The sequence below is a fragment of the Somniosus microcephalus genome, chromosome 12 (assembly GCF_052327205.1).
Source record: "Somniosus microcephalus isolate GS21.2 chromosome 12, FLI_Smic_1.0, whole genome shotgun sequence".
NCBI lineage: Eukaryota > Metazoa > Chordata > Chondrichthyes > Squaliformes > Somniosidae > Somniosus > Somniosus microcephalus.
The window spans coordinates 150135929-150157946 of record NC_140998.1 but is presented as its reverse complement, the minus strand read 5'-3'; the positions used below and the strand labels follow the sequence as shown (position 1 = coordinate 150157946).

Below are 22018 nucleotides of genomic sequence, written 5' to 3'. Positions count from 1 at the left end.
TGTGGAAACCCATCACTGCCTCCAGTTCAAGCTACTGAGAAACCCACACAGGCAGAGTTTGTGTTAGCCCGAAATGCAGTGCAAACTGCAGCTCAGGGCCCTCGCTTTCTGCGTCGTCTTCCCCATTCCTCACGGGTTGGCATAGTACTCCCGCGAGAGTCCAACCCTTGCATCCCTGGAAAGGACCTGCATTCATTTAGTCCCTTTCACATCCTCAGGACGTCCCAAAGCGCTTTGCAGCCATTGAAGTATTTTTGAGTGTGGTCACTGTTGTCCTGCAGGGAAACCTGGCAGCCAATGTGTGCACAGCAAGATCCCGTAAAGAGTAATGAGATAAATGAGCAGATAATCTGTTTTTGGTGATGTTGATTGAGGGGTAAATATTGGCCAGGACACCGGGTAGAGCTCCCCTGCCTTTGAATAGTGCCATGGGATCTTTTGCATCCTCCTGAGAGGGCAGGTGGGGCCTCGGTGTAACGTCTCATCTGAAAGACGAGTCCCGCTGAACCATGAGGACACCAAAATCTTAACCTGCATTGGAGGATTGAAGCAGAATGAGAAAGGCCAATGTCATAGAGTCATAATGGCACAGAAGGAGGCTATTCGGCCCATCGAGTCCATGCTGGCTCTGTAGAGCAATCCAGCCAGTCCCATTCCCCTGCTTTATCCCTGTAACCCTGCAAGTTTATTTCCCTCAAGTGCCTATCCAGTCTTCCCTTGAAAACATTGCATGTCTCCGCTTCCACCACTTCTGTCGGCAGCGAGTTCCAGGTCCTCCCCACTCGCTGTGTAAAAAAGTTTTTCCTCACATCCCCTCTGCATCTCTTGCCCAAAACCTTAAATCTGTATCCCCTCGTCCTTGTACCATCAACTAGTGGGAACAGCCTTTCCCCGTCTAGCCTATCCAAACCCGTCATAATCTTGTACACCTCTATCAAATCACCCCTCAACCTCCTTTGCTCTAATGAAAACAAATCCAGCTTCTCCAACCTGTCCTTGTAGCTAAGATTCCCCATCCCAGGGACCATTCTGGTAAATCTCCTCTGCACCCTTTCAAGAGCCTTAACATCTTTCCTAAAGTGTGGTGAACAGAACTGGACACAATACTCCAGTAGTGGCCTAACCAGTGCTTTATAAAGGTTCAGCATAACTTCTCTACTTTTGTACTCAGTACCTCTATTTATGAAGCCCAAGATCCCATATGCTTTGTTAACCACTCTCTCAATATGTCCTGCTACCTTCAGGGACCGATGCACATTAACTCCCAGGTCCCTCTGTCCCTGCACACTATTTAAAACTGTGCCATTCAGTGTATATTGCTTCTCCCTGTTGCTTCTGCCAAAATGCATCACCTCACACTTCTCTGTATTAAATTCCATCTGCCCATTCTGCTGGCCTTTTTATGTCCTGTTGCAGTCGATTGGTATCATCATCACTGTTTGTCACACCCCCAAGTTTGGTGTCATCGGCAAATGTAGAAATTCTACTCTGTATTCCAATCCAGGTATATTTATATATATATATATATATATATATCAAAAAAAGCAGTGGCCCAGCACTGACCCTTGGGGAACACCACTGTCTACCATCCTCCAATCTGAAAAACATCCATTTACCACAACTTGCTGTTTTCTGTCCTTAAGCCAATTCCTTATCCAAGCTGCCACTGACTCACCTATTCCAATAGCCTCAATTTTGTTAACAACCCTTCCATGTGGTACTTTGTCAAATGCCTCCCTAAAATCCATGTAGACAACATCCATTGCATTCCCTTCATCAATCCTCTCTGTTACTTCATCAAAAAATTCAATTCGATTAGTCAAACATGATCTGCCTTTCACAAAACTGTGTTGGCTCTCCTTAATTAGCTTAAACCTCTCCAAGTGCCCATTCATTTTTTCCTCGATTATTGTTTCTAAAACTTCATCCATCACTGATGTTAAACTGACCGGCCTGTAGTTACTAGGATTGTACGTACACCCTTTCTTGAACAATGGTGTCACATTTGCCACTTTCCAATCCTCAGGCACCTCCCCCGCATCTAGGGAAGATTGGAAAATTATGGCAAGCCCTTCCGCTGTCTCCTCCCCCAATTCCCTTAGCAACCTGGGATGCAAGCCATCTGGATCAGGCGACTTGTCCACTCTAAGCATACCCAGCCTTTCTAGTACATCCTGTCTATCAATTCTCATCCCTTCCATTGCTTCTACCTTTTCCACTTCTACCGATATTTTGTCAGTAAACACCGATACAAAGTACTCATTAAGTATTCTAGCCTTGCCCTGCGCATCTAAGCATATACCATCTTCTTTGTCGCTAATAGGCCCCACCCCGCCTCTTACTACCCGCTTACTGTTTACATGCCGGTAGAAGATTTTTGGGTTCCATTTTATGTTAACTGCCATTCTGCTCTCATATTCTCTCTTTGCCAATCTTATTTTCATCTTCACATCCCCTCTCAACTTACTGTATTTGGTCTGATTCTCCCTTGACGAATTCACCTGACATGCATCATACCCCCCTTTTTTTGTTTCATCATCTTCTCTGTCTCCCTTGTCATCCAAGGAGCCCTTGCTTTGGTTTCCTTACCCTTCCCTCTTGTTGGAATGTACCTAGCCTGTACTTGGAACATCTCCTCCTTAAAGATCACCCATTATTCCATTACAGTTTTTCCTGTCAGTCTTTTGTTCCATTTTACCCTGGCTAGATCCTATTGCATCCCATTGAAGTTAGCCCTATTCCAGTTTAAAAGTTCCACTCTAGATTGTTCCTTGCTCCTCTCCATTGCTAATCTAAATCTTATGATGCGATGATCACTTGTACCCAAGTGTTCTCCCACAGACACTAGGTCGACCTGGCCCACCTTATTCCCCAGCACCAGTTCCAGCAATGCCTCCTTTCTAGTTGGGCCAAGAACATACTGGTCAAGGAAATTCTCCTGAACACATTTCAGAGATTCCTTCCCCTCCTTTCCCTTTACCCTAGCATTATCCCAATCGATATTTGGGTAATTGAAGTCCCCCAATATCACCACTCTATAGCTCTTGCATATCTCTGCAGATTTGCATTATTGCCACACGGCTAATTGTGCTTGTAGCTCACCAACTTTAGTCACCACACTTTGTGCGTCTATGTACATGCATTCTAAACCCATTTTTGAATTTTTCGTAGTCTTTCTTAGTCTGCTCCTATCTAATATGGTACTACTACCGCCTCTAGTACTATCCAACACACTCACTCTTTTATGCACATTATTCCTCTTTTCTACTCCTATATGCTGGTGGCCATCCCCCTGCTAAGCTAGTTTAAACCCTCCCCAACAGCACAAGCAAACCTCCCCGCGAGAATATTGGTCCCGGCTCTGTTGCGATGTAACCCATCCGGCTTGTACAGGTCCCACCTTCCCCCAAAACAGTCCCAATGCCTCAGGAATCTAAAGCCCTCCCTCCTGCACCATCTCTCCAACCACGCATTCATCTGTTCTATCCTCCTATTCCTGTACTCACTGGCACATGGCACCGTGAGTAATCCGATGATGACTACCTTTGCGGTCCTGTTTTTTTATCTTTCTCCTAGCTCCTTAAACTCTGCCTGCAGGAACTCATCCCTCTTTCTGCCTATGCTGTTGGTGCCGAAATGGACAATGACCTCTGGCTGATCACCCTTTCCACCACCCCCCCCCCACCTCGGAGTGTCCTGCAGCCGCTCAGTGACATCCTTCTCCCTGGCACCAGGGAGGCAACATACCATCCTGGAGTCACGTCTAAGGCCGCAGAAATGCCTGTCTGCTCCCCTAACTATCGACTCCCCTACCACTATTGCTTTTCCACTCTTTTTCCTCCCCACTTGTGCAGCTGAGCCACCCATGGTGCCACGGACTTGGCTCTGGCTGCACTTCCCAGAGGAACCATCGCCCTCACCAATACTCAGAACAGAATACTGGTTGGAGAGCGCGATGCACTCCGGGGACTCCTGTACTATCTGCCTTGTCATCCTCTTCTGTTTGGCGGTCACCCATTCCCTCTCTGCTTGCATACTCTTAAGCTGCGGGGTGACGACGTCTAGAAACGTGCTATCCACGTAACTCTCGGCCTCGCGGATGCACCACAGTGACTCCGACTGCCACTCAAGCTCCGAAACCCAGAGCTCAAGTTACTGTAGCTGGCGAGGTCGTCCAGGCTGCGCGAAGCTTCCAGGACTTCCCACATGGCACAGGATGTGCACTCCATGGGACTGAGCTGCCCTGCCATGCCTCTATTTAATAGACTAAAAACTAACCCAGCAGAAATAAACTTAAAACTTAACAAAAAACACTCCCCAGCTACTCACCAATCAGCTCTTTCCCTCTATTTAATAGACAATTATCTAACTTAGCAGAAATAAACTTAGAAACTTAAAAAAAAAAAGTACACTCACCAGCTACTCACCAATCAGCTCCTTCCCTTGTGCCGACGTCACTTTTTTTTTGCTCTGATGTCACTTTTTCAAAAACTGCCTCTGCTGAGTTGCTGCCACTCGGGACTGCTCTGCTCTCGCTGCGCTCCCACCAGGTCCGATCCTTCCGCCCTTCATCCCTATAGAAAGCAGTCCCAAATGACAGTATCGAGGCTGAACCTTACATTCTCTCGGTATCACTATGAATTGGTAATTGGGACAGATGCCCCTTATACTTTCCAATCATTACCTTTTGACATCCCCTCTTGAGGCATGCACTTGGGGCAACTACTACCATATCTCAATGTTTCACCCGTAATTCATCTAAGTCATTTATCAGCAACTTGGATGAAGGAATAGGGAGCCATATATCCAAGTTTGCTGACGACACCAAGTTAGGTGGTAGAGTAAATAGTGTAGGTGGAAGCAGAAAGTTGCAAAGGGATATTGCTAGATGAAGTGGCAAAACTATGGCAGATGGAGTTCAGTGTGGGCAAGTGAGGTCATCCACTTTGGAGCTAGGAAAGATTAGAGTATGTCCTAAATGTTAAGACGTTAGGAACTGTGGAGGAGCGGAGAGATTTAGGGATCCGTGTACACAAATCACTAAAAGCTCGTGGACAGGTACAAAAGAAATGATTAAAAAGGCTAATGGAATGTTGGCCCTTATCTCGAGGGCTGAAATACAAAGGGGTGGAAGTTCTGCTTTCAGCTGAATAGAGCCTTGGTTAAACCCCATCTGGATACTGCGTTCAGTTCTGGGCACCGCACCTCAAGAAGGACATATTGGCCTTGGAGTGGGTGCAGTGCAGATTCACCAGAATGATACTGGGGCTAAAAGGGTTAAGTTATGAGCACAGGTTGCAGAGATTAGGCTTGTATTCCCTTGAATATAGAAGATTAAAGGGAGATATGATTGAGGTGTTTAAGATGATTAAAGGAATTGATAGGGTGATCGTGAAAAACTATTGCCTCTTTTGGGTAAGTCCAGAACAAGCGGGTTCAACCTTAAAACTAGAGCTCGGCCCTTCAGGGATGATGTGAGGAAGCACTTCTTCTCACAAAGGGTCGTGGAAATCTGCAACTCTCCCCCAACAAACTGTTGAGGCTGTGGGTCAACTGAAAATTTCAAAACTGAGATTGATAATACCCTTGCCTAGCAAAGATTTAATGGTTACGGAACCATGGCTGGTAGATGGAATTAAGATACAGATCAGCGATGATCTAATTGAATCTAATTGAATTGAGCCAACATGTAGAAAGTCCTACAAGAGAGGGGGCGGTACTGGACCTAATTCTGGGGAATGTAGCCGGGCAAGTGGTGGAAGTGTCAGTAGGAGAGCATTTTGGCGACAGTGACCATAATTCGGTGAGATTTAAGGTGGTCATGGAAAAAGACAAAGACGGCCCGGAAATAAGGGTTCTAAATTGGGGGAAGGCCGATTTTAATATGATAAGGCAGGATCTGGCCAAAGTGGACTGGGAGCAGCTGCTTTTAGGAAAATCCACATCAAAACAGTGGGAGACTTTCAGAAGGGAAATAGAGAGAGTACAACGCCAACATGTTCCTGTAAAGGTCAAGGGTGGGACCAACAAGCAAAGGGAACCTTGGATGACAAGGGATATACAAAAATGCATTAGAAATAAAAGGGGGGCTTTTGGCAGTTACAAAAGACTAAAGACAGAAGAAGCCCTAGAGGAGTATAAAAAGTGCAGGGGCATACTTAAAAAAGAAATTAGGAGGGCGAGGAGGGGCCATGAAATAACACTGGCGAGCAAAATAAAGGAAAATCCTAAGATGTTTTATAAGTATATTAAGGGCAAGAGGATAACCAGGGAAAGGGTAGGGCCCATTAGGGACCAAAGTGGCAAGCTGTGTGTAGAGCCAGATGAAGTAGGTGGGGTTTTAAATGAATTTTTTGCCTCTGTGTTCACTATGGAGAAAGACGATGTAGACATAGAAGTCGGGCAAGGGGACTGTGACATACTTGAACATATTAGCATCGAGAGGGAGGAGGTGCTAGCGGTTTTAGCGGGCCAAAAAGTGGATAAATCCCCAGGCCCGGACGAGATGTATCCCAGGCTGCTGTGGGAGGCAAGGGAGGAGATTGCAGGGGCTCTGACACTAATTTTCAGAACCTCTCTGGCCACAGGGGATGTACCAGAGGACTGGAGAACAGCTAATGTAGTACCATTATTCAAGAAGGGTAGCAGGGATAAACCAGGGAATTACAGGCCAGTGAGTCTAACATCTGTGGTGGGGAAATTATTGGAAAAAATTCTGAGGGACAAAATTAATCTCCACTTGGAGAGGCAAGGATTAATCGGGGATAGTCAGCATGGCTTTGTCAAGGGTAAATCATGTCTAACAAATCTGATCGAATTTTTCGAGGGGGTGACTAGTGGGGTGGATGAGGGAAATGCTGTGGATGTGGTTTACATGGACTTCAGTAAAGCTTTTGACAAAGTCCCGCATAGGAGACTGGTCAAGAAGGTAAGAGCCCATGGGATCCAGGGTGCCTTGGCGCGTTGGATCCTAAACTGGCTGAGTGGCAGGAGGCAGAGTGTGATGGTCGAAGGTTGCTTTTGTGACTGGAAGCCTGTGTCCAGTGGGGCACCTCAGGGATCGGTGCTGGGTCCCTTATTGTTTGTGATCTACATAAATGATTTGGATGAAAATGTAAAAGGTATGATCAGTAAGTTCGCAGATGACACGAAAATTGGTGGGGTGGTAAATTGCGAGGAGGAAAGCCTCCGGCTACAGGACGATATAAACGGGTTGGTCAGATGGGCGGAAAAGTGGCAAATGGAATTTAACCCTGAAAAGTGCGAGGTGATGCATTTTGGACGGACAAATAAGGCAAGGGAATACACAATGAGTGGTAGGACCCTAGGAAGTACAGAGGGTCAGAGGGACCTTGGTGTACATGTACATAGATCCCTGAAGGCAGCGGAGCAGGTAGATAAGGTGGTTAAAAAGGCATATGGGATACTTGCCTTCATTAGCCGAGGCATAGAATATAAGAGCAGGGAGGTTATGATGGAGCTGTACAAAACGCTGGTGAGGCCACAGCTGGAGTACTGTGTGCAGTTCTGGTCGCCTCACTATAGGAAGGATGTGATTGCTTTGGAGAGGGTGCAGAGAAGATTCTCCAGGATGTTACCTGGGATGGAGCGCCTCAGCTATGAAGAGAGGCTGGACAGGCTGGAGTTGTTTTCCTTGGAGCAGAGAAGGCTGAGGGGGGACCTGATTGAGGTGTACAAAATAATGAGGGGCATAGATAGGGTAGATAAAGAGGAACATTTCCCCTTAGTGGGGGGGTCAATAACAAGGGGGCATAGATTCAGGGTAAGGGGCAGGAGATTTAGAGGGGATTTGAGGAGGAACTTTTTCACCCAGAGGGTGGTTGGAATGTGGAACTCAATGCCTGAAAGGGTGGTGGAGGCAGGAACCCTCACAACATTCAAGAAGCATTTGGATGAGCACTTGAAATGCCATTGCATACAAGGCTATGGACCAAATGCTGGAAAATGGGATTAGACTGGACAGGGATGGATGGGCGGCGCAGACACGATGGGCCGAAGGGCCTCTTTCTGTGCTGTAAAAACTCTATGACTCTAACTGAATGACTTACTCCAATTCCTATGTTCCTAATTCATAATGGAGAGTAGAGCATTTTGGATCACCTAGTGAGTCGAACAATAAGACTATCATTTGCAAAAAGGAGCACTGCAATACTTTAGGAAACGTCCAGACAGAGAATCCAAGGCTGTTCTTTACGATGCCATCCAACACATTGGAAATGAAGGCATCGACTGTGGACAAGCTAGCCTTATTCCTCCACAGGGCAACTCCAATGGTGAGTTGGTGATTTCAGGCTTTCCAAAATCATTTCTGTTCCCTGCTGCCCTGAGACGGTCTGGACAGTCTTCGCACTGATACAACCAACCAACATGGGCTATCATCTCTTCCTATACCCCTCCCTTCCTGATAGAAGTCTTTAAAATTGTGAAGGGGTTTGATAGGGTAGACATAGAGAAGATGTTTCCACTTGTGGGGGGAGACCAAAATTAGGGGCCATAAATGTCAGATAGTCACTATTAAATGCAGTAAGAACTTCAGGAGAAACTTCTTTACCCAGAGAGTGGTGAGAATGTGGAAGTCGCTACCACAAGGAGTGGTTGAGGTGAAGAGCATAGATGAATTTGAGGGGAAGCTAGATAAACACGAGGGAGAAAGGAATAGAAGGATTTGCTGATAGGGTGAGATGAAGTAAGGTGGGAGGAGGCTCGCGTGGAGCATAAACACCAGCATAGACCAGTTGGGCTGAATGGCCTGTTTCTGTGCTGTAAATTCTATGTAATTCCTGAAAGCCTATCTCTTCAATGCTGCCTTCAGTCACCTCTTAATTCTGCTTCTGGTTCCTTCTCGGTTCCAGAAGCTCCCTCCTGTGGTGAAGCACCCTGGGACATTAACAGTGCTATATGAATATGCTGTAACAATATAAGGATTGACACTAGTGCTTAATTTTGTACCATTATCATGCTGCTGTACAATATAATACTCCTGGACAACCTGGCGCCACTGTTGATGATTGAAGCTGGTCTTTAGACTGATGTAAGGTGACTGTGGTAGGATTGCAGATCTGATGTAGGGTGACTGGAACTTGATAGTGAAGGGGGGAGGGGGCAGCTGTGTCGGGATTGGTGACTGTTGCTAAGCGACCGTTATATACAGCAACAAAGGCTGATTTTATTTCCCACAGCAAAACACTTTTGAATTAATGCTACCTATTTTTGGACGCCTCCCTTCGGAACTGATGATCTCGTAGTCGGCATTGAAGTGATTGACACCTCCTTGGTGTACACTGCATTTTATCCTCATGAAGAAAGGAGACCCAAAGGTAGTTATTAAACGTCAGTGATGGGAATCCTGGTTACAGTGGAGAGCACGTTCATCAATCACATTAGGTCAACATTGATTCTGAGTGAAATCCATTCCGCCGCCTTCGTGACTAGTGCTGCAACAATTCCCTCGTGTGTTCTCGGAGCTGTTGCCAAGGCTACCACTGCTGCTCACTATCATGAGCTGCTGTCTGCTTTAATTTAGAATCCATTGAAAGATTTACACAGGCTGTTGTATGCAGTAGCACTCTCACCTCCGAGTCAGAAAGTTGTGGGTTTGAGTCCCACTCCAGAGACTTTAACACACAATCTAGGTTGACACTCCAGTGCAGTACTGAGGGAGTGCTGCACTGTTGGAGGTGCTGTCTTTCAGATGAGACGATAAACTGAGGCCTCGTCTGCCCTTTAAGGTGGTTGTAATAAATCCCATAGCACTTTTTCGAAGAAAAGCAGGGGAGTTCTTTCTGGTGTCCTAACCAATATTTATCCCTCAACCAACATCAATTAATAAAAAACATTATCTGGTCATTATCACATTGCTGTGTGCAAATTGGCTGCCGCGTTCCCTATATTATAACAGTGAGTACACTTCAAAAGTACTTCATTGCCTGTGAAGTGCTTTGGGATGACCTGAGGTGAAAGACGCTGCAGAGATGAAGGGTTTTGATAGAGTAAATAAGGAGACACTGTTTCCACTGGCAGGTGTGTCGGTAACCAGAGGACACAGATTTAAGATAATTGCCAAAAGAGCCGGAAAGGAGATGAGAATGTTTTTAACGCAGTGAGTTGTTGTGGCCTGGAATGCACTGCCTGATAGGGAGGTGGAAACAGATTTAGTAATATCTTTCAAAAGGGGAATTGGATAAATACTTGAAAAGGAAAAATTTGCAGGGATGTGGGGAAAGAGCAGGGCAGTGGGACTAATTGGTTGAGCTGGCACAGGCACAATGGGCCGAATGGCCTCCCTCGATTCCATAAGCTATTTTTTTCTTCTTTCTGGTCACCCTGCCTGCAGGGCGGGCGAGTTGCAGGTGCCAGCTGTTCAAATGGGGTGACCTGGGCAGTGGCACGTGCTGCCACTCTGCAAGACATGAGGTGGATGAAGCTGCTGGTTGCTTCAAATAGGTTGGGCCAGGTGGCACCGGGTGCCAGCTGACTGTTAAACAGGATGACGTGGGTGCCAGCAGCTTTGGGCAGGGGTGGACTGGATGCTGTCAGCTACTTGGCATGCTGTGAGCTGACTGGTATTGGGTGTCAGTGTATCGACCAGAGTGCTGTTGGGGTGCCAGCCCCTTCACGCACGGTGGGCTGGGTGCATCAGCGGGCAGGTGCTTTAAGGGTGGCGAGCTGGATGGCATTGAGTGCTTGCTGCTCCAGACGGGTCAGGCAGCTTGGTGTCAGGAATCTGTTTTCTTAATCTCCGAATAGGCTGTACATCACTGCATCTAGTGTAGGCTCAGGAGCTCAACCACTGAGGAAGATGCAGTGAACAGGGCAGGTAACGTGAAGGAAATTACTGAGATTCTGCATCGGGGAGTCATCCATTGAGAGCAGGATTTGGGGTTTAAAATTTCAAACGGCATAGCTTTAATTAGCAATGAAGGCCATCGACCTGAAACAATGGCCCAGAAATTCGGGTTGGGAGCTTCCCGCGGGTGTAAGCCCCCGACCTGCACTTAACTTGCACGCCGGCCGTTGAGTTGTGGGCCCCCGTGGAATTCCGATCCTGGGCCTGCTCCAACTGCCGGCGCACAGTGCTTGCGTATCCCAGGGGCGCAGTTAGTTTGATGTGTCCCCTGGGATCACGTGGGCCATGGAGAGTCAATCGGAGCAGGGAATTCTTCATTCACAAGTTTGACAGGAAGGGCTGTCAAACTTAGAAATACTATAAGCCCCAAAACATCACTAAATCTTCAAATAATTTTTTTTAAATCACGTTTTAAATAAACTATAAATTACATAAAATAACTATTTTAAACGATTTACATTTTTGAAAAAAATAATTTTATTTTCTAACGGGGCTAAAAATAAACTTGCCTTTCTTTAACGTATTTAAAAATAATAAACCTGTGGGGAAAAATGTTTCAATTTTAATTAATTCACCACTTACCTTGTAAAAAGCAGGCCTTGCGACTGCTTTTTAAATGTGTAACTTCTGGAGACTTACCCTCCTGGGAAAACCTGCAAAAAAAACGTAAGTTCGATGCGCACGCACAGCCTCTCCTGCGCACGCGTTCGACCTCTGAACCCCTGCTTTCAGGGGAACGGAAGTGCTGGTTTCCCGCGCATGCGGAAAACCGGCACTTCCATTGGGCTTACGGGTGAGTACCGTGCGTACTCACCCATGGAGACCCAAATTTCTGGGCCATTAACTCTGTTTCTCTCTCCACAGATGCTGCCTGACCTGCTGAGTGTTTCCAACGTTTTCTGTTTTTATTTCAGATTTCCAGCATCTGCAGTATTTTGCTTTTGTATTAGCTTTAATTAGCGTCATTAAAGTAGGAATTCACTGGAACTAAATTGTTTTTGATTCCTCAGTTAGTCATGAGAGCATTTTATCGAGGTGCAGAGAATGCAGTTTAAGGGGGAAAATTTGAGTCGCGCCCCCTTCGGGGCCCTAACTTCAGCCCCAAAAAAATTAGCGCCCCCGTAGCCGAAATTGACTACTGGATGCGCCCCGCCTCCCTCTTGGGGCGCTGCGAGGAAATAGAGGTGCGCTGCGGCACATTGCGCCGCGGTATTGCAGGTCTTCCTCCCCTTCTTAAAGGGGAGGTGCCTTGTGCAGCGCCACCCGGGGTCCAGCTGGGCCACCGGGATCGGAGTGCTGGCAAAAGAGTCCGGCACTCAAGAAGTGCCGGACTCATGGAGCGCAGCCGGCACTCCGCGGTGGGGGGGTACTCAAGAGGCCAGGGACGGCAGCAGAGACAGGTGCTGGCAGGCGGCCAGCAACAAAAATGGCCACCCGGCACCTCGCCTTTAAATAGCACTGCCCCGGCCGCAGGTAGGCCCGTCGGACATAGCGTCTGGCAGTAAGTCAGGGGACACTGCCGAAGATCGTGAACGGTGTGCAGCGCACGCCGATGACGTCATCGCCGGTGGCGCAGCGCCGCGGGGCGCTAATGGTTACTGTCGCCGCTAACCTCCCACTGAATTTCTCGGGAGGCGTTGGCAGCGCCGTGCCGGGGCGCTAGTTGCTTTGCGCCCCGCTAGTGCCCTCTTAGGGCGCTAACGAGAGGCGCAAAGCAACCGAATTTTTTCCCCTAAATGTTTAAATACCCCCAAGAGATTTTAAGCTCTTTCCCTCCTTTCACCTCCTCCTTCCATCCGCAATCTTCTCCTGAAGGCATTAACTCCTTGCTGAATCCAGTTCTACCAATGCTATTTGCTGTCCCCCAAGAGGTCACTCAAGTGCCACTCTTAATATGTGAGCCTGAATGGTGTGTGTCCACCATGTGTCACACCACATCTCGCCTGACCCTGTCCTCATCCTTGATTTCTTCGATAGAAGTCCTTCTGGTGGACATTGTTGAATGGAGACCCGAGAGACTTGAGCCCAACTGAAGCTTCCCTGCCCCACCCTGGGTGAGATCATTTAATGCAATACATATTGGGGATCAAACCTGGGGCCTTCTTAGTATGTATAGCACAGCTACTTCCTGATTTTGAGGAAAACTGGTTTCCTTCATCAAAAAATGAAAAAGACTTGATTTTTCTCCTCTACGAATAGTGCTGTGGGATCTTTTTACGGCCAGCTGAGAGGGCAGACGGGGCCTCGCTTTAATGCGTTATCTGAAGACAGCACCTCCGACAGTGCAGCACTCCCTCATAAAAAAAATTGATTGACTTGTATTTATATAGCGTCTTTCACAACCTCAGGATGTCCTAAAGTGCTTCAGAGGCAATGAAATACCTTTGAAGTGTAGTCACTGTTGTAATGTAGGAAATGTGACAACCCATTTGCGCACAGCAAGGTCCCAGAAACAGCAATGAGATAATGACCAGATAACCTGTTTTTTTTTTTTAAAGTGATGTTGTTGAGGGATAAATATTGGCTAGGACACTGGGGTGAACTCACCTCCTCTTCTACAAAATAGTGCCATGGGATCTTTTACATCCACCTGAGAGAGCAGACGGGGCCTCAGTTTAACGGCACCTCCGACAGTGCAGCACTCCCTCAGTACGACACCTGGATTATGTGCTCACGCCCCTGGAGTGGGACTTGAACGCACAACCCGCTGGCTCAGAGGCGAGAGTGCTACCACTGAGCCACGGCTGACACTGTGCCCGCTAGCAATCACAGAAACCTTAACATTTGTATTCAGCGTTTTAAAGCAGTCCCCTTCTCACAAACCTGTTGCTTTGGGCTAGTGCAACTGCTGCCCTAAATGAAGTGAGCCAGCCAGTAACTTTTCCATTCGCTTTCTATAGTGCCGGCGACCAAAAGGAACACATTCCCCCTCCTCCATTGGACTGGAGCCACGTTGCAGGTATCAAGCCCTTCCTGGAAGGCTGTGTCAAAAGGTGCCTCAAGGAAGTCAACTGTCCAGCAACTTGGAGTTCTGTGAAACAGCTGACTGCAACGTACATCACCTACCTGGGGACGTACTACAGCAAACTCACCCAACAGGTACAAAACTATAATAGAAACAGAAAATGCTGGAAATACTCAGTGGGTCAGGCAGCATCTGTGGAGAGAGAAACAGAGTTAATGTTTCAGGTCGATGACTGTTCTGACGAAAGGTCATCGTCCTGAAACGTTAACTCTGTTTCTCTCTCCACAGATGCTGCCTGACCTGCTGAGTGTTTCCAGCATTTTCTGTTTCTATTTCAGATTTCCAGCATCTGCAGTATTTTGTTTTTGTATTAGGTACAAAACTATTGTTTTTTCATACATGTCTTGTCTGCGTGTACTTCCTCTTCCATCTTCACACTGAGGACACCCTCCATCGTATTGTGTCGCACAACCACTGTGCTAAATGGGATAGATTCAGAACAGATCTAGCAGCTCAAAACTGAGCATCTGTGAGGCGCTGTGGGCAGTCAGCAGCTGCAGAATTGTATTCCACCACAATCTTTAACCTCATGGCCTGGCATATCCCTCACTCTACCATTACCATCAAGCCAGGGGATTAACCCTGATTCAATAAGGAGTGTAGAAGAGCATGCCAGGAGCAGCACCAGGCATACCTAAAAATGAAGTGCCAACCTGGGGAAACTGTAACACAGGACTACATGCATGCTAAACAGCGAAAGCAGCATGCTATAGACAGAGCTAAGCAATCCCACAGCCAACGGATCAGATCAAAGCTCTGCAGTCCTGTCGCATCCAGTCGTGAATGGTGATGGACAATTAAACAGCTAACTGGAGGAGGCAGCTCACATCCCCATCCTCAATGATGGCGGAGCCCAGCACGCGAGTGCAAAAGACAAGGCTGAAGCGTTTGCAACTATCTTCAGCCAGAAGTGCTGAGTGGATGATCCAGCTCGGCCTCCTCAGGTCTCCACCATCACAGAAGCCAGTCTTCGCAAATTCGATTCACTCCACGTGATATCAAGAAACGGCTGAGCACACTGGACACAGCAAAGGCTCTGGCCCCAACAACATTGCGGCTGTCATGCTAAAGACTTGCGCTCCAGAACTAGCCACGCCCCTAGCCAAGCTGTTCCAGTACAGCTACAACACTGGCATCTACCCGACAATGTGGAAAACTGCCCAGGTATGTCCTGTCCACATAAAGCAGGAAAAATCCAATCCGGCCAATTACCGCCCCATCAGTCTACTCTCAATCATCAGCCAAGTGATGGAAGGTATTGTCAACAGTGCTATCAAGCGGCACTTACCAATAACCTGCTCACTGATGCTCAGTTTGGGTTCCGCCACGACCACTCGGCTCCAGACCTCATTACAGCCTTGGTCCAAACATGGACAAAAGAGCTGAATTCAAGAGGTGAAGTGAGAGTGACTGCCCTTGATATCAAGGCAGCATTTGACCGAGTGTGCTATCAAGGAGCACTAGTAAAACTGAAGTCAATGGGAATCGGGGAAAACTGTCCACTGGCTGGAATCATGCCTAGCACAAAGGAAGATGGCTGTGGTGGTTGGCAGTCAATCATCTCAGCCCCAGATAATGAAGCAGTCCATGCCTGTATGCAGCAGGACCTGGACAAAATTCAGGCTTGGGCTGATGAGTGGCAAGTAACATCCGCGCCACAAGTGCCAGGCAATGACTATCTCCAACAAGAGAGAGTCTAACCACCGCCCCTTGACATTCAACGGCATTACCATTGCCAAATCCCCCACCATCAACATCCTGGGGGTCACCATTGACCAGAAACTTAACTGGACCAGCCACATAAATACTGTGGCTACAAGAGCAGGTCAGAGGCTGGATATTCTGTGGCGTGTGCCTCACTTCCTGACTCCCCAAAGCCTTTCCACATCTGCAAGGCACAAGTCAGGAGTGTGATGGAATACTCTCCACTTGCCTGGATGTGTGCAGCTCCAATAACACTCAAAAAACATAGAAGATAGGAGCAGGAGTAGGCCATTCGGCCCCTCGAGCCTGCTCTGCCATTCAATGCGATCATGGCTGATCATCCAAGTTCAGTACCCGGTCCCTGCTTTCTCCCCATACCCCTTGATCCCTTTAGCCTTAAGAAATATATCCAACTCCTTCTTGAATATATTTAATGAATTGCCCTCTACTGCCTTCTGTGGTAGAGAATTCCACAGGTTCACCACTCTGTGGGTGAAGAAATTCCTCCTCATTTCTGTCCTAAAAGGCCTACCCCTTATCCTTAGACTGTGACCCCTGGCTCTGGATTCCCCGACCATCGGGAATATCCTCCCTGCATCTAGTCTGTCCAGTCCTGCCAGAATTTTATAAGTTTCAATGAGATCCCCTCTCATTCTTCTAAACTTCAGCGAGTACAAGCCCAATCGACCCAATCTCTCCTCATATGTCATTCCTGCCATCCCAGGTATCAGCCTGGTGAATCTTATTTGAACTCCTTCCATGGCAAGAATATCCTTCCTCAGAAAAGGTGACCAAAACTGCACACAATACTCAAGGTGTGGTCTCACCAAGGCCCTGTACAACTGCAGCAAGTCATCCTTGTTCTTGTACTCGAACCCTCTTGCTACGAAGGCCAACATACCATTTGCCTTCTTAACCGCCTGCTGCACCTGCATGCTTACCTTCAGCGACTGGTGCACAAGGACATCCAGATCTCGTTGCACTTCCCCTTCTCCCAATCTATTGCCATTCAGATAATCTGCCTTCCTGTTTTTGCCACCAAAGTGGATAACCTCACATTTATCCACGTTATATTGCATCTGCCATGCTTCTGCCCAATCACCCAACCTGTCCAAATCATCCTGGAGTTTTTCAGCATTCTCCTCACCGCACACACGCCCACCCAGCTTTGTGTCATCTGCAAATTTGGAGATATTACACCTAGTTCCCTTGTCTAGATCATTAATATATATTGCGAATAGCTGGGGTCCAAGGACCGAGCCCTGCGGTACCCCACTAGTCACTGCCTGCCACTCTGAAAAAGACCCGTTTATTCCAACTCTTTGCTTTCTATCTGCCAACTAGTTCTCTATCCAAGTCAATACCTTGCCCCCAATCCCATGTGCTTTAACTTTACACGCTAATCTCTTATGCGGGACCTTATTGAAAGCCTTCTGAAATTCCAAATACACCACATCCACTGGTTCTCCCTTATCTATTTTACTAGTTACATCCTCAAAAAAGTTCCAGTGGATTAGTCAAGCACAATTTACCTTTTGTAAATCCATGTTGACTTTGTCCGATCCTGTCACTGTTTTCCAAGTGCTCTGCTATTACATCTTTTATAATGGACTCCAGCATTTTCCCCACTACCAATGTCAGGCTTACCGGTCTGTAATTCCCCGTTTTCGCTCTACCACGGTACCTACTCAAGAAGCTCGACACCATCCAGGACAAAGCCCACTTGATTGGCACCCCATCCACCACCTTAAACATTCACTCCCTCCACCACCGGTGCACTGTGGCTGCCGTGTGTACCATCTACAAGATGCACTGCAGCAACTCACCAAGGCTTCTTCGGCAGCACCTCCCAAACCCGCGACCTCTTCCACCTAGAAGGACAAGGGCAGCAGATGCATGGGAACACCACCACCTCCAAGTTCCCTTTCAAGTTACACACCATCCTGACTTGGAAATACATCGCCGTGCCTGCATCGTCCTGGGTCAAAATCCTGGAACTCCCTCCCTTCTTTCGTATGGTAGTAGCAAAGCAAATCAAATGTCAATACCTAAGTCAGATATCCAGGCCAAAGCTTCCGGTGAAACAGCGTGGATATCTTGTAGGCTGCCTGCGAATATCCTCTGAGGGCAGGGCTCAATTATGTGCTCCAGGGTCTGATTTGGAGCTCCACAGTCGCATGATGGGGCTGCTTTAATCTTCCATCTGTGCAGAAAGTGGCAGCATCTACCAATGACCGGTTCTGAGGCCGTTGATGGTTGTCCACTAACAGCACAGTGGGAGTACCTTCACCACACAGACTGCAGCGGTTCAAGAAGGGGGCTCACCACCACCTTCTCAAGGGCAATTAGGGATGGGCAATAAATGCTGGCCTTGCCAGCGACGCCCAGATCCCAAGGACGAATTAAATAAAACACCTACTCCTTATAATACTATTCCTTATCGTATTTTCCTTTTCTTGTCGCATCCCACTTGTCACACTGTTTCTGTCACTTTTTTGTTTCATTGTTGATTTTACGGTAGTGAGGTGGTTATGTTTCAGGACTAGTGATCCTCTCAGGACCAGTAATCCAGAGTTCATATCTCACCATTGGAGAATGTGAGTTCAGTTTTGAAAAATTTGGAAATAAAGAGCTGGTATCAGTAAAAATGACTGAAGCTGTTGTAAAAACCCAACTGGCTCACTAATGTCCTTTAGGGAAGGAAACCTGCCGTCCTTACCGCTCTGGCTTCCATGTGACTCCAGTTCTACGCAAATGTGGTTGACTCTTAACGGCGCTTTGAAGTGGTCTAGCAAGCCAGTCGGTTGCATCAAACTGCGAAGGCCCACCACCACCTTCTCAGTGCAACTAGGAATGGGCAATAAATGTTGGCCTCCCAAGAATGAACTTTTAAAAAACGTACCTCGAGAAGGAACTTGCATCTATATAGTACCTTTCATGACCTTAGGACATCCCAAAATGCTCGACAGACAAATTACATTTGAAGTGTAGTCCCTGTCGTTGTGCAGCCAATTTGCGCACAGCAAGGTGCCACAAAGAGCAATAAGATAAATTATGAAATCTGCTTTTGGAGGTGTTGGTTGTGGGATAACTATTGGCCAGGACACCAAGGAGAACGCACCTGTTCTTCTACGAATATTGTCATGGGATCTTTAACTTCACCTGAGAAGGCAGACGGGGCCTTGGTTTAACATCTCATCCAAAAGACAACATCTCCGACAGTGCAGCGCTCCCTCAGAACTGCACTGGAGTATCAGCCTGGACTATGTGCTCAAGTCTCTCGAGTGGGGCTTGAATCCATAACCGTCTGACCCAGAGGCAAGAGTGCTGTTGATCTGATTGAATTCTCCACACCTGGCCAACACAGTTGCCAACTGATGTTTGAGATTCCCCCACATCTGTCTCCAACCTGGATGGCGCTTCAGATTCAGGATCCTTCTGCTTCTAGATTATTTGATAGCAAGTCCACATAAAATGAATTATTTGTAACGGAAACCCTGCATTGTCGTATCACTGCTGGGTTCCACAGTTTCCTGCCTTTTTATCTCTGTTCCTGGACTGACAACCACCTCCCCACTCCCTGCCCGCTGATTTCTGTGAGCATATTTTATAAACCATGTTTTCAGAGATATGGTGATCAGAGTCACACAACTCACTATAGCTTAGCTGGATCCTGCTGTCTCCAGACAGATGCGCATTAAGATGCTCTGACTCTCCTTATATAGGTCTGACACACAGTGAGATGCTTTGACTGTCCTTGTGTAGGTCTGACACACAGTGAGATGCTCTGACTGTCCTTGTGCAGGTCTGATACACAGTGAGAAGCTCTGACTGTCCTTGTGTAGGTCTGACACACAGTGAGATGCTCTGACTGTCCTTGTGTAGGTCCGATACACAGTGAGATGCTCTGACTGTCCTTGTGTAGGTCCGATACACAGTGAGAAGCTCTGACTGTCCTTGTGTAGGTCCGATACACAGTGAGATGCTCTGACTGTCCTTGTGAAGGTCTGAAACACAGTGAGAAGCTCTGACTGTCCTTGTGTAGGTCTGATACACAGTGAGAAGCTCTGACTGTCCTTGTGTAGGTCTGATACACAGTGAGAAGCTCTGACTCTCCTTATGCAGGTCCGATACACTGAGAAGCTCTGACTGTCCTTGTGTAGGTCCGATACACAGTGAGATGCTCTGACTCTCCTTGTGTAGGTCTGACACACAGTGAGATGCTCTGACTGTCCTTGTGTAGGTCCGATACACAGTGAGATGCTCTGAATCTCCTTATGTAGGTCAGACACACCGTGAGATGCTCTGACTGTCCTTGTGTAGGTCTGACACACAGTGAGATGCTCTGACTCTCCTTATGTAGGTCTGACACACAGTGAGATGCTCTGACTGTCCTTGTGTCGGTCCGATACACAGTGAGATGCTCTGACTGTCCTTGGTCCGATACACAGTGAGATGCTCTTACTGTCCTTGTGTAGGTCCGAAACACAGTGAGAAGCTCTGACTGTCCTTCTGTAGGTCCGATACACAGTGAGATGCTCTGACTGTCCTTGTGTAGGTCCGATACACAGTGAGATGCTCTGACTGTCCTTGTGTAGGTCCGATACACAGTGAGATGCTCTGACTGTCCTTGTGTAGGTCCGATACACAGTGAGAAGCTCTGACTGTCCTTGTGTAGGTCCGATACACAGTGAGATGCTCTGACTGTCCTTGTGTAGGTCTGACACAGTGAGATGCTCTGACTGTCCTTGTGTAGGTCTGACACAGTGAGATGCTCTGACTGTCCTTGTGTAGGTCTGACACACAGTGAGATGCTCTGACTGTCCTTGTGTAGGTCTGACACACAGTGAGATGCTCTGACTGTCCTTGTGTAGGTCTGACACACAGTGAGATGCTCTGACTGTCCTTGTGTAGGTCTGACACACAGTGAGATGCTCTGACTGTCCTTGTGTAGGTCCGATACACAGTGAGAAGCTCTGACTGTCCTTATGTAGGTCCGATACACAGTGAGATGCTCTGACTGTCCTTGTGTAGGTCCGATATACAGTGAGATGCTCTGACTGTCCTTGTGCAAGTCCGATACACAGTGAGATGCTCTGACTGTCCTTGTGTAGGTCCGATACACAGTGAGATGCTCTGACTGTCCTTGTGTAGGTCCGATACACAGTGAGATGCTCTGACTGTCCTTGTGTAGGTCCGATACACAGTGAGAAGCTCTGACTGTCCTTGTGTAGGTCCGATACACAGTGAGATGCTCTGACTGTCCTTGTGTAGGTCTGACACAGTGAGATGCTCTGACTGTCCTTGTGTAGGTCCGATACACAGTGAGATGCTCTGACTGTCCTTGTGTAGGTCTGACACAGTGAGATGCTCTGACTATCCTTGTGGAGGTCCGATACACAGTGAGATGCTCTGACTGTCCTTGTGTAGGTCCGATACACAGTGAGAAGCTCTGACTCTCCTTGTGTAGGTCTGACACACAGTGAGAAGCTCTGACTGTCCTTGTGTAGGTCCGATACACAGTGAGATGCTCTGACTGTCCTTGTGTAGGTCCGATACACAGTGAGATGCTCTGACTGTCCTTGTGTAGGTCTGACACAGTGAGATGCTCTGACTGTCCTTGTGTTGGTCTGACACACAGTGAGATGCTCTGACTGTCCTTGTGTAGGTCTGACACACAGTGAGATGCTCTGACTGTCCTTGGTCCGATACACAGTGAGATGCTCTTACTGTCCTTGTGTAGGTCCGAAACACAGTGAGAAGCTCTGACTGTCCTTCTGTAGGTCCGATACACAGTGAGATGCTCTGACTGTCCTTGTGTAGGTCCGATACACAGTGAGATGCTCTGACTGTCCTTGTGTAGGTCCGATACACAGTGAGATGCTCTGACTGTCCTTGTGTAGGTCCGATACACAGTGAGATGGTCTGACTGTCCTTGTGTAGGTCCGATACACAGTGAGAAGCTCTGACTGTCCTTGTGTAGGTCCGATACACAGTGAGATGCTCTGACTGTCCTTGTGTAGGTCTGACACACAGTGAGATGCTCTGACTGTCCTTGTGTAGGTCTGACACACAGTGAGATGCTCTGACTGTCCTTGTGTAGGTCCGATACACAGTGAGATGCTCTGACTGTCCTTGTGTAGGTCCGATACACAGTGAGAAGCTCTGACTGTCCTTGTGTAGGTCCGAAACACAGTGAGAAGCTCTGACTGTCCTTATGTAGGTCCGATACACAGTGAGAAGCTCTGACTGTCCTTGTGTAGGTCCGAAACACAGTGAGAAGCTCTGACTGTCCTTATGAAGGTCCGATACACAGTGAGATGCTCTGACTGTCCTTGTGTAGGTCCGATACACAGTGAGATGCTCTGACTGTCCTTGTGCAGGTCTGACACAGTGAGATGCTCTGACTGTCCTTGTGTAGG

At 47.6% G+C, this 22018-nt stretch overlaps 1 protein-coding gene across 1 annotated transcript in view; it reads left to right on the top strand.

Annotated features, from left to right (window-relative positions):
- The window catches only part of rpap1 (RNA polymerase II associated protein 1), a 198829-nt gene that overhangs the window by 78908 nt on the left and 97903 nt on the right, over positions 1–22018 (top strand). The window contains 1 exon segment of the mRNA XM_086003658.1: positions 13768–13966. Coding sequence (XP_085859784.1) covers positions 13768–13966 — 199 coding nt within the window.